Source organism: Thamnophis elegans, chromosome 8 (genome assembly GCF_009769535.1).
Source record: "Thamnophis elegans isolate rThaEle1 chromosome 8, rThaEle1.pri, whole genome shotgun sequence".
In the NCBI taxonomy this organism is placed as follows: Eukaryota; Metazoa; Chordata; class Lepidosauria; order Squamata; family Colubridae; genus Thamnophis; species Thamnophis elegans.
This window is the reverse complement of record NC_045548.1, coordinates 71590455-71603531: the sequence shown is the minus strand read 5'-3', so window position 1 is coordinate 71603531 and position 13077 is coordinate 71590455. Positions and strand designations below refer to the sequence as shown.

General features: G+C 44.4%; 2 protein-coding genes across 2 annotated transcripts in view; one reads left to right on the top strand and one right to left on the bottom strand.

The window, feature by feature from the left end:
- SLA (Src like adaptor) overlaps positions 1 to 8446 on the top strand; it is a 29788-nt gene extending 21342 nt beyond the window's left edge. The window contains exons 7-8 of the mRNA XM_032222261.1: positions 6290 to 6422; positions 7958 to 8446. Of these exons, the coding sequence (XP_032078152.1) occupies positions 6290 to 6422; positions 7958 to 8165 (341 nt within the window). The 3' untranslated portion in view covers positions 8166 to 8446. The remainder of the gene's footprint in view (positions 1 to 6289; positions 6423 to 7957) is intronic.
- TG (thyroglobulin) overlaps positions 1 to 13077 on the bottom strand; it is a gene marked incomplete at its 5' end in the record, with an annotated part of 167551 nt that overhangs the window by 51567 nt on the left and 102907 nt on the right. Inside the window, 2 exon segments of the mRNA XM_032222300.1 lie at positions 9004 to 9203; positions 11740 to 11899. Of these exon segments, the coding sequence (XP_032078191.1) occupies positions 9004 to 9203; positions 11740 to 11899 (360 nt within the window).

Genomic DNA, 13077 nt, shown 5'->3' with positions numbered 1-13077 from the left:
GTCACTTGGTTTGAACATGCTGCAGACGCTGAGCTCGACCTCACCAGGCTCCGTTATGCCAAAGAAGAAAGAAAGAAGCGAAAGGAGAAAGCTGCGAAGTCTTCTCCCCCTCCTGCCAGGAAATCCCTCTTCAAACGACGGGGGGAAGGGAGGGGGCCCCCTTCAGGCCTCTCCAGACCGTTAACCTGATTCCGTTGCGGTAAATTGGGGCACACCGCCCCCGAATGTCATGCTAAATTGCCCATCTCTGCTCAACCCCCTCCCAAACGTGAGGAAAAGTCTGGCAGAGTCTCAGAGAAGAAGAAAAAAGAAACCGCCTTCGCTGTGGACAACAAACCCCCTCCTTTCGCCCAGCCATTAGAGGGAGACGCGGACGCCAACTCCTCTTCTTCTGAAGATTCCGATGATGACACATCGCCTCACTGGGTGAGTTCAAACAAAGGGCCCCTGCTAATCCCCATTGGGTTAAAAGTACCCCCCCAGGGACCACCTGCCACCCTTCTGGCCTTGCTCGACTCCGGCTGTTCCCGATCCATGATCAATCCGGCCATGGTGGAAAAATTGGGCCTCAAATTGCGCACTTTGAAAACCCCAATTGTGTTTTGCCAAATAGACGGCTCTATTGCAGGGGGGGGGGGCGCCCATTTTTTTACTGAGCCTTTGGAAATGAAAATGGGTACCCATACTGAACTAATTTCCTTTGTGGTTGCGCCTGGCATGGACAGGCCACTCATTTTGGGCATCCCCTGGCTCCGGAAGTGGAACCCTCACATAAATTGGCGCACAGGCCACTTACGCGTCCGCTCCAGGGTGCCTCCAGTGGGGGAGGACTCTCCTGAACAACCTGTAACTGACATTCCTGAAGTGGCCGCTAGAGGGCAGGAGAGAATTGCAGGAGAGGAGAAAATTCCGAAAGAGTATTGGGATCTTAAGGAAGTCTTCAGCGAAAAATCTTCAGACAATCTACCCCCCCACAGGCCTACTGACTGCTCCATAGACATTTTACCCGGGGTTAAGCTCCCTAAACCCCAGATCTACTCCATGTCTCCCAGGGAAATGGAGGAAATGCGTTCTTTCATTGACAAAAATTTGAAACGTGGTTTCATTGAACCGGCTCGCCCCAAAGTGGCTGCCCCTGTACTTTTTCGTGAAAAAAAAGATGGCTCTCTTCGTCTATGCTGTAATTTTAAAAATCTTAACGCTGTATCAACTCAGAACCTCTACCCCCTCCCGTTGATGAAAGACTTATTGGCACAGCTGGGGAAGGGCCGCATCTTTACTAAATTGGACCTCCGGGAAGCTTACTATAGGGTCCGCATAAAAGAAGGAGACGAATGGAAGACTGCTTTCAACTGCCCTCTTGGTTGTTTCCAGTTCCGGGTTATGCCTTTTGGCCTACAGGGGGCTCCTGCTGTTTTCATGCAACTTATTAATGAGATCTTGCACGATCACCTGTATAAAGGAGTTATCGTATATTTGGACGATATCCTTATCTATACTCGCACATATGACCAACACGTCGCTCTGGTGCGCACTGTTTTGAAAAAACTACGTGCCGCTGACCTCTATGCCAAATTGTCTAAATGTGAGTTTCACCAAACTAAAATTGACTATCTTGGCTATCGCATCTCACCAGATGGCATTGAGATGGACCCTGAGAAAGTGAGGGCGGTCACTGAATGGGACGCACCCAAAACTCGTAAACAATTGCAAAAATTTTTGGGTTTCGCTAATTTTTACCGTCAATTCATTCCCTCTTTTGCTAAGATTGCTCTTCCTATTACTAATTTGCTCAAGACTAAGGGCGATCCAAAACCTAAACCTAATAGGCCTTTGGACTGGAACATGGAATGTCAGGCGGCATTCGAGAAACTTAAACGCCTTTTTGCCGCTGAACCAGTACTTAAGCATCCTGACCTTGACCGGCCTTTCGTCGTCCAGGCTGATGCCAGTGATGTCGCCGTAGGGGCCATTCTGCTGCAAACCAACGACCAAGGTAACCTGCAACCTTGCGCGTACACCTCCCAAAAGCTTACTGACACGGAGAGACGTTGGGCGGTTTGGGAAAAGGAGGCTTTCGCGGTCCGTTGGGCCCTGGCTACGTGGCGCCATTTCCTAGAGGGCGCGAAACACCCATTTGAGGTGTGGACTGACCACAAGAACCTGGAAGCGTTGCGGACACCTCGTCGTCTCTCCCCCAAACAAATGCGATGGGCCCAATATTTCAACCGTTTCAATTTCACTCTAAAGTATATCCCGGGAGGGAAGAACTTCATGGCGGATGCTTTGTCCAGATTACCTCAATATAATTGCTCTAAACTGACTATCGTCCAACCACTCCTGGCAGCTCCGGTACTCACACGTCAACAGACCCAGGCACAGAGAGAGGTGCCTCAAGATCTACTTTCTGACCTTAAAAAAGCTCTTGCTCACGACGACTGGTTCCTGAACCATCGTGACGAGTGCACCATGAGGGACGATCTACCGTGGATTGGTGCTAAATTATACATCCCCGCGTCACTCCGCCTTGTGGTCCTTCGCCGCGCTCATGACTCCAGATTGGCGGGTCATTTTGGATTCGTAAAAACTTTACATCTCGTGAAGCGACAATTCTGGTGGCCCTCTTTAAAAAAGGACATTGAACTTTACGTGGCTAGTTGCCCCATTTGCGCTGCCGCCAAGAAACCACCTGGAAAACCGCAAGGACTGCTCCAGTCCGTCGCTCGCCCAGTTGCCCCTTGGAAGGAGATTTCTATGGACTTTATTGTTGAGTTTCCCGAAAGCCAGGGGCATACCGTTATATGGGTGGTCACTGATTTGTTTTCCAAGCAAGTTCATTTCGTGCCTTGTCACAAAATTCCTTCCGCCAAGGCATTGGCTAAACTGTTCATTTCCCACATCTACCGTTTGCATGGAGTGCCCGACCGTATTATCTCCGATCGGGGGGTCCAATTTACATCTAAATTTTGGAAGGAATTTCTCAAGCGCATCGGCTCTGCCCAGGGCCTTAGCTCCGCCTACCATCCTCAGACTAATGGCGGTTGTGAACGTACAAATTCTGTTCTTGAGCAATATTTACGTTGCTTCATCAATTATCAACAAGACGATTGGGTGGACTTGTTACCACATGCTGAAGTGGCCTACAACAACTCGGTTCACTCCAGCACGGGGTTCACCCCTTTTCGGGTCGTTTCCGGTCAAGATTTTGTTCCTATTCCCAAATTGCCTAGTGACCAACCGCAAGTCCCTTCAATTGCGGACTGGAGTGAACGCCTCAGTCACATTTGGCCGTTGACCCTTTCCACTTTGGACGCTGCTCATAAAGCCCATAAGAAGCAAGCAGATAAAAAACGCACTCAGCCCTATGAATACCGCCCTGGGGATTCGGTATATTTGTCCACAAAATTCCTGCACACTACACAGAAGTCGAAGAAATTGGGGCCCAAATATGTTGGCCCTTTCCCTATTGTAAAGGTCATCAATCCTGTTTCTGTTCGTTTACAATTGCCAAAACACCTCAACCGCATCCACCCGGTTTTCCACATCAACCTCATCAAACCTGTTCGGGTTTCCCACTTGCGGCCCCCAGATGAACCTCCGCCTACTCCGTTACTAGTGGATGGGGAACGTCATTTTGAAGTTCGTGCCATTCTTGATTCCCGCAAACACCGTAATCGCATCCAATACCTGGTGGCTTGGAAACATTTTCCTCCCTCCCACACTGAATGGGTTGATAAATCCCATGTTCGAGCTCCCCGTTTACTTCGAGACTTTTATGCTGCTTATCCCGACAAGCCTTGACTTTCTTTTTCCCCCTCCCTCTTTTTTTTGTTTTTGTCGTTTGTCTGTTTCGTTTGTTTTTTTTTACAGGCCTAACAGCCTTTTTTCCGGGGGACGGCCGGATGTCAGCTTCTGCCTTGCTGTTGCTTCAGCTGCCATGAAACGGGAAGGGGGGGGCTGGTATTTGGGAGGGGATAATTGATGTGCTGGAGGAATGTTCTAGGATGTACCAGATATTGGGATTGCGCATGCGTGAGTGTTCCCGCCTGCATCAACGGCCTCGACATTCCATCTTTGGCCTGTCTTTTTGAAGTTATCTCACACCTGACACTTGAAGGACTTATGATTGGCCTGGAGCTATGATCCTAAGGGGTGGGGAATGGGCTATTCTATATATCAATCGCTTTCGCGCCTTATTAAGTAGACTTTGCTTCGCAACTGCTTGCTTACCATTTATAATTAGTAAAAGTACTTTGAATTTCCAACTCATGGAGTCTCTTAGTTTTCTTTCCTAATTATGGAATGGAGTAACGACTAGAAGACCTCCAAAGTCCCTTCCAACTGTATAATTTTATGTTCTAATTAAAGTGAATATCTCATGCATTTTCAATGGTGTGAAACCACAACTTCCCTAACAACAACCAAGCCACTTCTCTCACAAACCAAACTAGCTGAAGATTCACTTCATTCACAACAGGAAACCATGGTTTGACACCCAGTGATAGATAAATCTCAGGACTCTGTGCTTGTATTTCAAACTGCTTCGGTGGATTGGAATGATGTCATGTACTAATCTCTTGCTCTATCACTCATCTCAAAACATTTTGCTTTTTTTAAAAAAAAACATTTAAAATAGAGGATGTGAAAGTGGAAGTCATATGATAACCAGCAACTAATTTTAGCCTCAGTCTGTTTTGCACAGCTAGTTTTTTTTTCCATACTCACCCTCACAAACTCATTACCTAAACGGAGTTGATTCAAATGTGCACCTGAAACTGTCATTTGGAAATTGTTTGAAACTTTGGGTGTTTTATTTTTTTTTAAAAAAAAATCTCAATGAAAACCATTTCCTCCTATTTGCAGATGTGCTTAAAATAAACTAACATTAAGGAAAAGAAAGAAATAAAAGTCATCCTTTCGCATTGGAGGAGCTGCTAAAACTATATCAGTTAACCTTCAATGTTGCAGAGAATTTCACTGTGCACTTTAAAATAGTCCAGAGATTTCCCTGCAAACCGATTAGAAAAGAATGCCCAGTTCTAAAGCATATTGGAAAGCCTGGAATTGTTGTTCTTTCTTTGTGTTAGTCTGTTGGTCTGTACATCTGCTTTTATTTTAAATTCACCTTCTGCTATTTCAGTGTTGGATTTGACTTATATAAAGAAAGAAATTCTAAAGAAATGTAAAGAGTTTAAAATGTACTCCTTCAATCGAAGAGCTGGAAGGGACCTTGGAGGTCTTCTAGTCCAATCCCCTGCTCAAGCAGAGACCCTATACCAGGGATGTCAAACTGGCAACAAGACATTGCCATCACGTGACATATAGCAATTTTCCCCCCTTCGCTACACCGGAGGTGGCGTGAGTTTGACACCCCTGCTCTATACCAGTTCAGATAGGTGGCTGGCCAGTCTTTTCTTAAAAACCTCCAGTAACGGAGCCCCCCCATGATTTCCAAAGGCAAGTTGTTCCACTGGTTAATTGTCCTCACTGTTAGGAAGTTGCTCTTTAATTACAGGTTGCTTTTCTCCTTGATTAGTTTCCATCCATTGTTTCTTGTCCTGCCTTCTGGTGCTTTGCAAAATAAGTTGACCTCCTCCCCTCTTCTTTGTGGCAGCCCCTCAAATACTGGAATGCTGCTATCATGTCACCCCTAATTCTTCTTTTCTTTACACTAGCTAGACCCAAAACCTGCAGCCGTTCTTTATATGGTTTAGTCTCCAGGCCTTGGATTTTAAGAACTTCTTCAGATGTATACAGTGGAGCTCCATCTACCCATTAAATAAGAGACATAGCTTGTATTGTTTTGCTTCCAAATCTATCTATCTATCTATCTATCTATCTATCTATCTATCTATCTATCTATCTATCTATCTATCTATCTATCTATATAGTGTGTGTTCTGTTAAGATACAGCCTGTTGTGCCTTAAAATGGCTTCTACTTTACTGCTGTAAAATGGATTCTACCGTACAGTGCAGTGGAGATGCCATGGTAACGGCTTCACAGTACTCCACAAGGGGGCTCCCTCTGGTAAGGGGGAAAATCCAACAGAAATTACATTTGGTCCGGGCATTTTCCACTTATAAATAAATATCCAGGCAATGCCGGGTTATGGGCTAGTTCAACATATATACACACACAGAGACACACAGACACACACCACACATATACATACATACATACATTTCTGGAATTTATAGTATTGTAAAGTCATTTGGAACATCAATATATCAGTGGCTAGCCTAAAATGAGGTTGATTGCATGCATTTTGCCTTTCTTTCAATCTGCAGAGGTGGCTGATGGCTTGTGCTGTATCCTCACAACTCCTTGCCTCGCCCAACTCACCCCCATCCAGGAAGTAAGGACTCAAGAGCCCCCCGTAGTGATGCGCAACAAAACCTTCAAGTGGAATCATATGCAAAGGTACTCCTTGTTTAAGATAAGACTCTTGAGATATAGTCAATTCCAAAACTGGAAGTGAAACAAAAGTCTGAGAAGGAACAGCCCTAAATTCTCAATTTTGCAATGGAAATAAATTATTCGGTACAGGTAGCCCTTGATTTACAATCCCAGAAATTCCTGTGGCTAAAAGCAGGACCATTATTAAGTGACTTTTGCCCCCCATTTAACGACCTTCCTTGCCACTGTTGTTAATCACTGCACTTGTTAAGGTAGTAACATGGTTGTAAAATGAATCTGGCTTCCCCTTTGACTTTGCTCATCAGAAGGTCACAAAGGGTCCCGGAACTGTGCAACCGTCATAAATACGAGTCAGTTGCCAAACATTTGAATTTTGGCCATGCTGCAATGGTCATAAGTATGAAAAATGGTCATAAGTCACTTTCTTCAGTGACATAACTTTGAACGGTCACTAAACCAATGTTTGTCAGTTGAGGGCTGCCTGTATAATAAACGCAAGCTTGCTTACTACACGGTCTTACACAATGCTTTGGACCCAGACATAAGTTCAGGGATGGGCTACTGGAGGTTTGCAGGGGTTCGGGAGAACCTCTAGCTAAGATTAGCAATAGCAATAGCAGTTAGACTTATATACCGCTTCATAGCTTTCAGACCTCTCTAAGCGGTTTACAGAGTCAGCGTATTGCCCCCAACAATCCGGGTCCTCATTTTACCCACCTCGGAAGGATGGAAGGCTGAGTCAACCTTGAGCCTGGTGGGATTTGAACAGCCGAACTGCTGAACTGCAGTCAGCTGAAGTAGCCTGCAGTGCTGCACTCCACTGCGCCACCTCAGCTCATCTGATTCTGTGCAGTTCGGAGAACCCCAAAATCCCACTCCTGGCTGGCCCCGCCCACCCTGCCCCTCCCCTCCCAGGAGACCCCACGCGGCCCATTTTGGATGCAGGTAAGTGCAGGGGGTGTACAGAGGCTCGGGGAGAGCAAAAAATGGGCCTACCGGAAGTTCAGGAAGGCCGGAGACAGGCCCGTTTTCAGCCTCCAGAGAGCCTCCAGAGCCTGGGGAGGCCGTTTTCGCCCTCCCGGAGGCTCGAGAAAAACCTCCGGAGCCTGGGGAGGGATAAAACGCCCCCGCCGTGGTGCAGGATGCTGACTGACTAGGCCATGCCCACCATGGCCCCACCCACACAGCAACCAGGCAGAGAACCCCTTGCTACAACTTTAGAATAGCAATAGCAATAGCAGTTAGACTTATATACCGCTTCATAGGGCTTTCAGCCCTCTCTAAGCGGTTTACAGAGTCAGCATATTGCCCCCAACAACAATCCAGGTCCTCATTTTACCCACCTCGGAAGGATGGAAGGCTGAGTCAACCCTGAGCCGGTGAGATTTGAACCGCCAAACTGCAGCTTAACAGTCAGCTGAAGTGGCCTGCAGTACTGCACTCTAACCACTGCACCACCTCGGCTCTAGCCCAGCCCTGTACAAATATTCTCTCCTATAACCATGAAAGTTTTTAAGCCCCTTTTCTTTTTTCCCAAGGTCCAGGGAGTGCGACGATGACATTGCAGACATGCTCAGATTGGAAGATTCTGGCCTCAGCTACGGTCTCCGAAACAGCATCGCCTCTTACCTTGCCCTAACTATGGACGACAATTCTCTCGTGAGAAAGAAAGCCAAAAAGACGCAGTCTATGATCTGTCGGAGCAACCACCAATCCCAACCTGGTTTCCTGTATCATGAGGACTGAATCTGAGAAAAGCCAACTTGGGAGTTACCAAGACGGATGCGAATTAGCACTTTGAGTAGATGTTGCCTGCACTCTTGGAAAGCTCATCGACATCATTCCTAGATAACTGAGATCTCATCTCCAATCTCACAGATGCCCTAAATATACCCATATTTATATTTATTTATGCCGGGTGGACTTTATTCATGCATGATCCTTGGACAGTGCTGAAAACTATGCACATGTGTGCATCTTTATGTATATACATCTCCTGTGATATAAAAATATTTTAAACAATTCAACACCTGTTTTACACTCAACTGGAATCTTATTTTTTCATGTACATCTCAGTTGTTGTTCAGTTGCTAAGTCATGTCCGATCCTCTACGACTCCATGGGCCATAGCATTCCAGGTCCTCCTGTCCTCCAGTGTCTCCCACAGTTTGCCCAAATTCATGTTCATTGCATTGGTGACACTATCTAACCATCTCATCCTCTGCTATCCCTTTCTCCTTTTGCCTTCAATCTTTCCCAACATCAGGGTCTTTTCTAATGAATCTTTTTTCCTCTCATTAGGTGGCCAAAGTTTATGAGCTTCAGTACCTGTCCTTATGTTGGAATTCATTGTTGGAATGTATCTTTATGAAGCCATTACAGTACTATTCAGCCAGTAGATGGCAGTGCTTGCAAGTTTGGATCTATGGTATACAACTCTATGCTCTTTTGTTCTGAGTTTCCTGTTACAGTCAAATAGTTGAGCAGTAAAGCACATGGTGACTGTGTTCTTTGCTTTCTCTGTGATGCTGTATATAAACAGAATTTCTAACACTTTACTCATCTGAAAATAAATAGGACTTACCATCAGTAGTGCCCTCTTGAACAGGATTGGATTCGAAGTTCTCTTAAGGAGGTGAAGGCTGATAATATCTGCTCCCCTGTCAGGGGCTCCAATTGTTATTTGTCCCGCGTCTCCCCCAAACCTTGCAATGTTCCTCCTTATCCATTGTAGAGCCATGTCTTGATCCAAAAGGCCCCAATTTCCACTTGCAACACTGGAACCTACACAAATAAATAAACAAAGGGTGGGTTGTACATTGGCACAAGAGATCAAAACAACTTACAGCATTTCAAATATCTGGAAAGAAAGAATTCCCCATAGAAGATCAAGACTTTCCAGGAGGACAATTAGTTGAAAAAAGACTGTCTTAGTTCCTGCCCTGTCCTTAGATATTTCTAAACCTGCATGTTTTGGACAACTATGATCACAAAATATGATCATAGTTGTCCAAAACATGCAGGCTTAGAAAGAATAATATTTCGAAGTTATGCAAAGGTAAATTGTGACTGAACATTAGGAAAAGCTTTTTAAAGACAATAAGGAATAGTGCGCCAGATATGGATTTGAATAGCCAACCTAATCTTGAGCAGCAACAGATTTTTTTGCCAACGGTGACTAGCTAGAACGACCTTTACTACAGACACTAGAACAGAAGTAGCACAATCATTATCATGTAGTAAAAAGCATTTTTCACTTTCGGAGAAGCTGCTCACAGTCAATGTGGACCAAGGATTCCAACAGAAGAAAGTTCAACAGGATTGAACTGTGGTGTCCTTGGTCCTCTCGGAGTTTGGTGGCTTTTCTTGCAGATGTTTCATTACCAAACTGGGTGACATCATCAGTGCTAGTAAGTAGTGGGGTTTACTCTCATTATCCACTACCTACTCGCACTGATGGTACTACCTAGGTTGGTAAATGAAATTTAACCAAACTAAGTAGCAAGAAAACCATCAAACTCACAGAGCACCAAGGACCTTATTGAAGATGGACAATTTATGGAGGCTCTATGACAGTGATGGTGAACCTTTTTGGCACCGAGTGCCCAAACAGGAACGTGTGTGCATGCACATGCATGTGTGCGCACCAGAGCACCGGAAACCCGAAGGCCAGTTGGCCAGTGCACAGTGCCAACTGGTCTTCAGGTTTCCATCACGTGCTGACCAGATAGACTTCGTGTATACTTGAGCATCGGAAACCCAAAAACTAGCTGGCCTGTGTGCTATGCCTGCTTTTTGGGCCCTTTTCAGGCTGCTTTCAGGTCGTTTTTGGCCTGAAAATGCCCCCAAAACAGCCTGAAAACGGCCTAAAAATGGGCTGGAAAATGACCTGTTTTTTGCCCATTTATGGGCCATTTTCTGGTGCTCCGGTGTCCGTGAAGACCAGCTGCACACTAGAAACAGGAAGAGTAGCTGGCAATAGTGCAAGTGCCCATGGAGAGGGCTGTGTGTGCCACCTCTGGCACCCATGCCATAGGTTCACCATCTATGGCCTCCATTATTATGTTTATGAGCTCCAGGTCTTCTCTCAAATTCATATTATCTCAAATGGCTGACACACCATTGATTTATGTTCATTTTTCATTTTTTTCCGGGGGGGGGGGGAGGATTAAAATACATTGCATTGTGTTTTAGCCTCCAATCCCCTAATCCTCTTGGTTGCTCTTCTCTGAACTTTTTCTAGAGTCTCAACCAGGGGTGGGTTCCTGCCAGTTCTAACCTCTTCTATAGAAGAGGTTTCACAAATCTATAGTGCTGTTTAGAACCGGTTCCAGCTCCCCCCCCCCCCCAGCCATCCGCACATCATCAAGATGAAGAGCAAGAGGGGGAATTCTGGGAGTTGAAGTCCACAAGTCTTAAAGCTGTCAAGTTTGAACACCCCTGGGAGTTTTTTTTTTAAGGGTTAGGAGTGCAAGGGCCTTGTAACTTGACAGCTTTAAGACTTGCATGCTTCAAATGCCAGAGTTTTTGAGCCAACATTTTGGTTGCTAAACAAGAGCATCGTTAAGTGAGTTTCACCACATTTTACAAGTTGGCCACGCCCACCCAGTCACATGGTCAGCAAGCCACTCCCACAAAGCAGGCCACACCTACAGAAGAGGTTCTAAAAAAATTTGAAACCCACCACTGGTCTCAAGATCTTTTTTATAGTGTGGTGACCAAAACTGGATGCAGTATTCTAGCTGTGGTCTTACTAAGGCTTTATAGAGTGGTATTAGTCCCTCACTTGATCTTGATTGTATCCTTCTGTTAATGCAATTTAGGATGGTTCCGACAGAAAAATTCACAATTTTTTTTTAGCAGCGATTTCCCCTTCTACACATTTTTTTTTTTTTTTTGTAATCGCCAAATTTACAAAATTAGGTTTAGGTCACAACCAAATGGGGTTGCCACCAAAGTTATGGAACAAAATATGGTCGTGACCAGAGATTCTCCCCAAATCATTGATCTGATATTTGCTTTTTTTTTTTTTTAAGTCCATATAAAGTTTGCAATCGATCAAAAAGTTTTTTGTCCATTTTTATCTGACCAAGATGGTCAGTTTTCTCATTTCTGCAAACTCAATTAACTTTTTAATCCAATCTTCCACTGGGGCTTTGTCACTGCTTTTCCAATTTTGTGCAAACAATAATCTCATTGCAGTTTCCAATACAGTATTAAATTCCATATTTCTTTCCTAATTCCATTTCCATAAGACCCAGCTGGAATAATTCTGGTTTTATCATTAAAAGTCCTATTTTCAAACTGAGATACAACTCACCAGTGCTTAAAAAGCCAAAAACTCCTACACGGTAATTTGCAGTTACGACAATGAGATTTCCAACTCCAGCTAAGTAGGCTCCATCAAGGGCTGCCTTCTTGTCTTGATCATCAGCATTTAGGCTGTTGTGGAAGAAAACCAGCACTGGTAGATTCCCTCCCTGCCACAATAAATGATAGGTTTGTTGTTATTGTTGTTAATTGAAATATACAGTATTATAGTTGCTGTCCTATCCCAAATACTCTACATTGCCACAAATACAAATTAATAAAAAGTAGTTTAAAACATAGTCCTGTAGACAGCTAGACAGAGTAAAACAATTAAACATTAACATCAATTAACAATTAAAACAGTTAAAGAAGCTGTGGATTGAGAACTACTGTCAGCCATAAATAATATTCATTAATGTTGCCCTTATCTTACTTAGCATTGCTAACTTTTTCTAAAGGGGGGTGGGTTCCTGCCAGTTCTAACCTCTTCTATAGAAGAGGTTTCACAAATCTACAATGCCATTTAGAACCGGTTCCAGCTCCTTCCCCCCACCCGTCCTCACATCATCAAGATGAAGAGCAAGAGGAGGAATTCTGGGAGTTGAAGTCCACAAGTCTTAAAGCTGTCAAGTTTGAACACCCCTGGGAGTTTTTTTTAAAGGGTTATGGGTGCAAGGGTCTTGTAACTTGACAGCTTTAAGACTTGCGTGCTTCAAATGCCAGAGTTTTTGAGCCAACATTTTGGTTGCTAAGCAAGAACATCGTTAAGTGAGTTTCACCACATTTTACAAGTTGGCCACGCCCACCCAGTCACATGGTCATCCTCATTGCAGCCAAAGTTGACCAGGGCCAAAAATATCTACTGTGGGGGAGTTGTAATTTTAACTGAAAATAGCAGAGGTTCCTAGTTTTCTAAGATGATCTAGTATACTTTATAATTCATGAGTAATTAATGATAATTTGGAAAAGTGAAACTTCTGGGACATTCTGGATCCTCCATACTTACGAGATCTTTCACTCCAAATCACTGACACCTCCATATTGTGTCATTTCAGTAAACAGAATACTGAAATCTTGCAAGAAGAATTATGCAAGAACATGGAATTCTCCTTCCCTCCCTCCTTCCCTCCTACCTTCTTCCTTCCCTCCTTTCTCTCGCTCTTCCCTCCCTCTTTTTTTTTCTTTTTCTTTCTTTCTTGTTCTGTCCTTTTCTCTTTCCACTCAGATCATCACATTCAACATTGCATGGTGAACCCCAGACTCTGAAAAAATTGTTGATCTATACGTTTCACTGAATTCTGAAGGGGCTACTAGATAAAGATGCAAAATTTTGTTCTGAGATGAATCT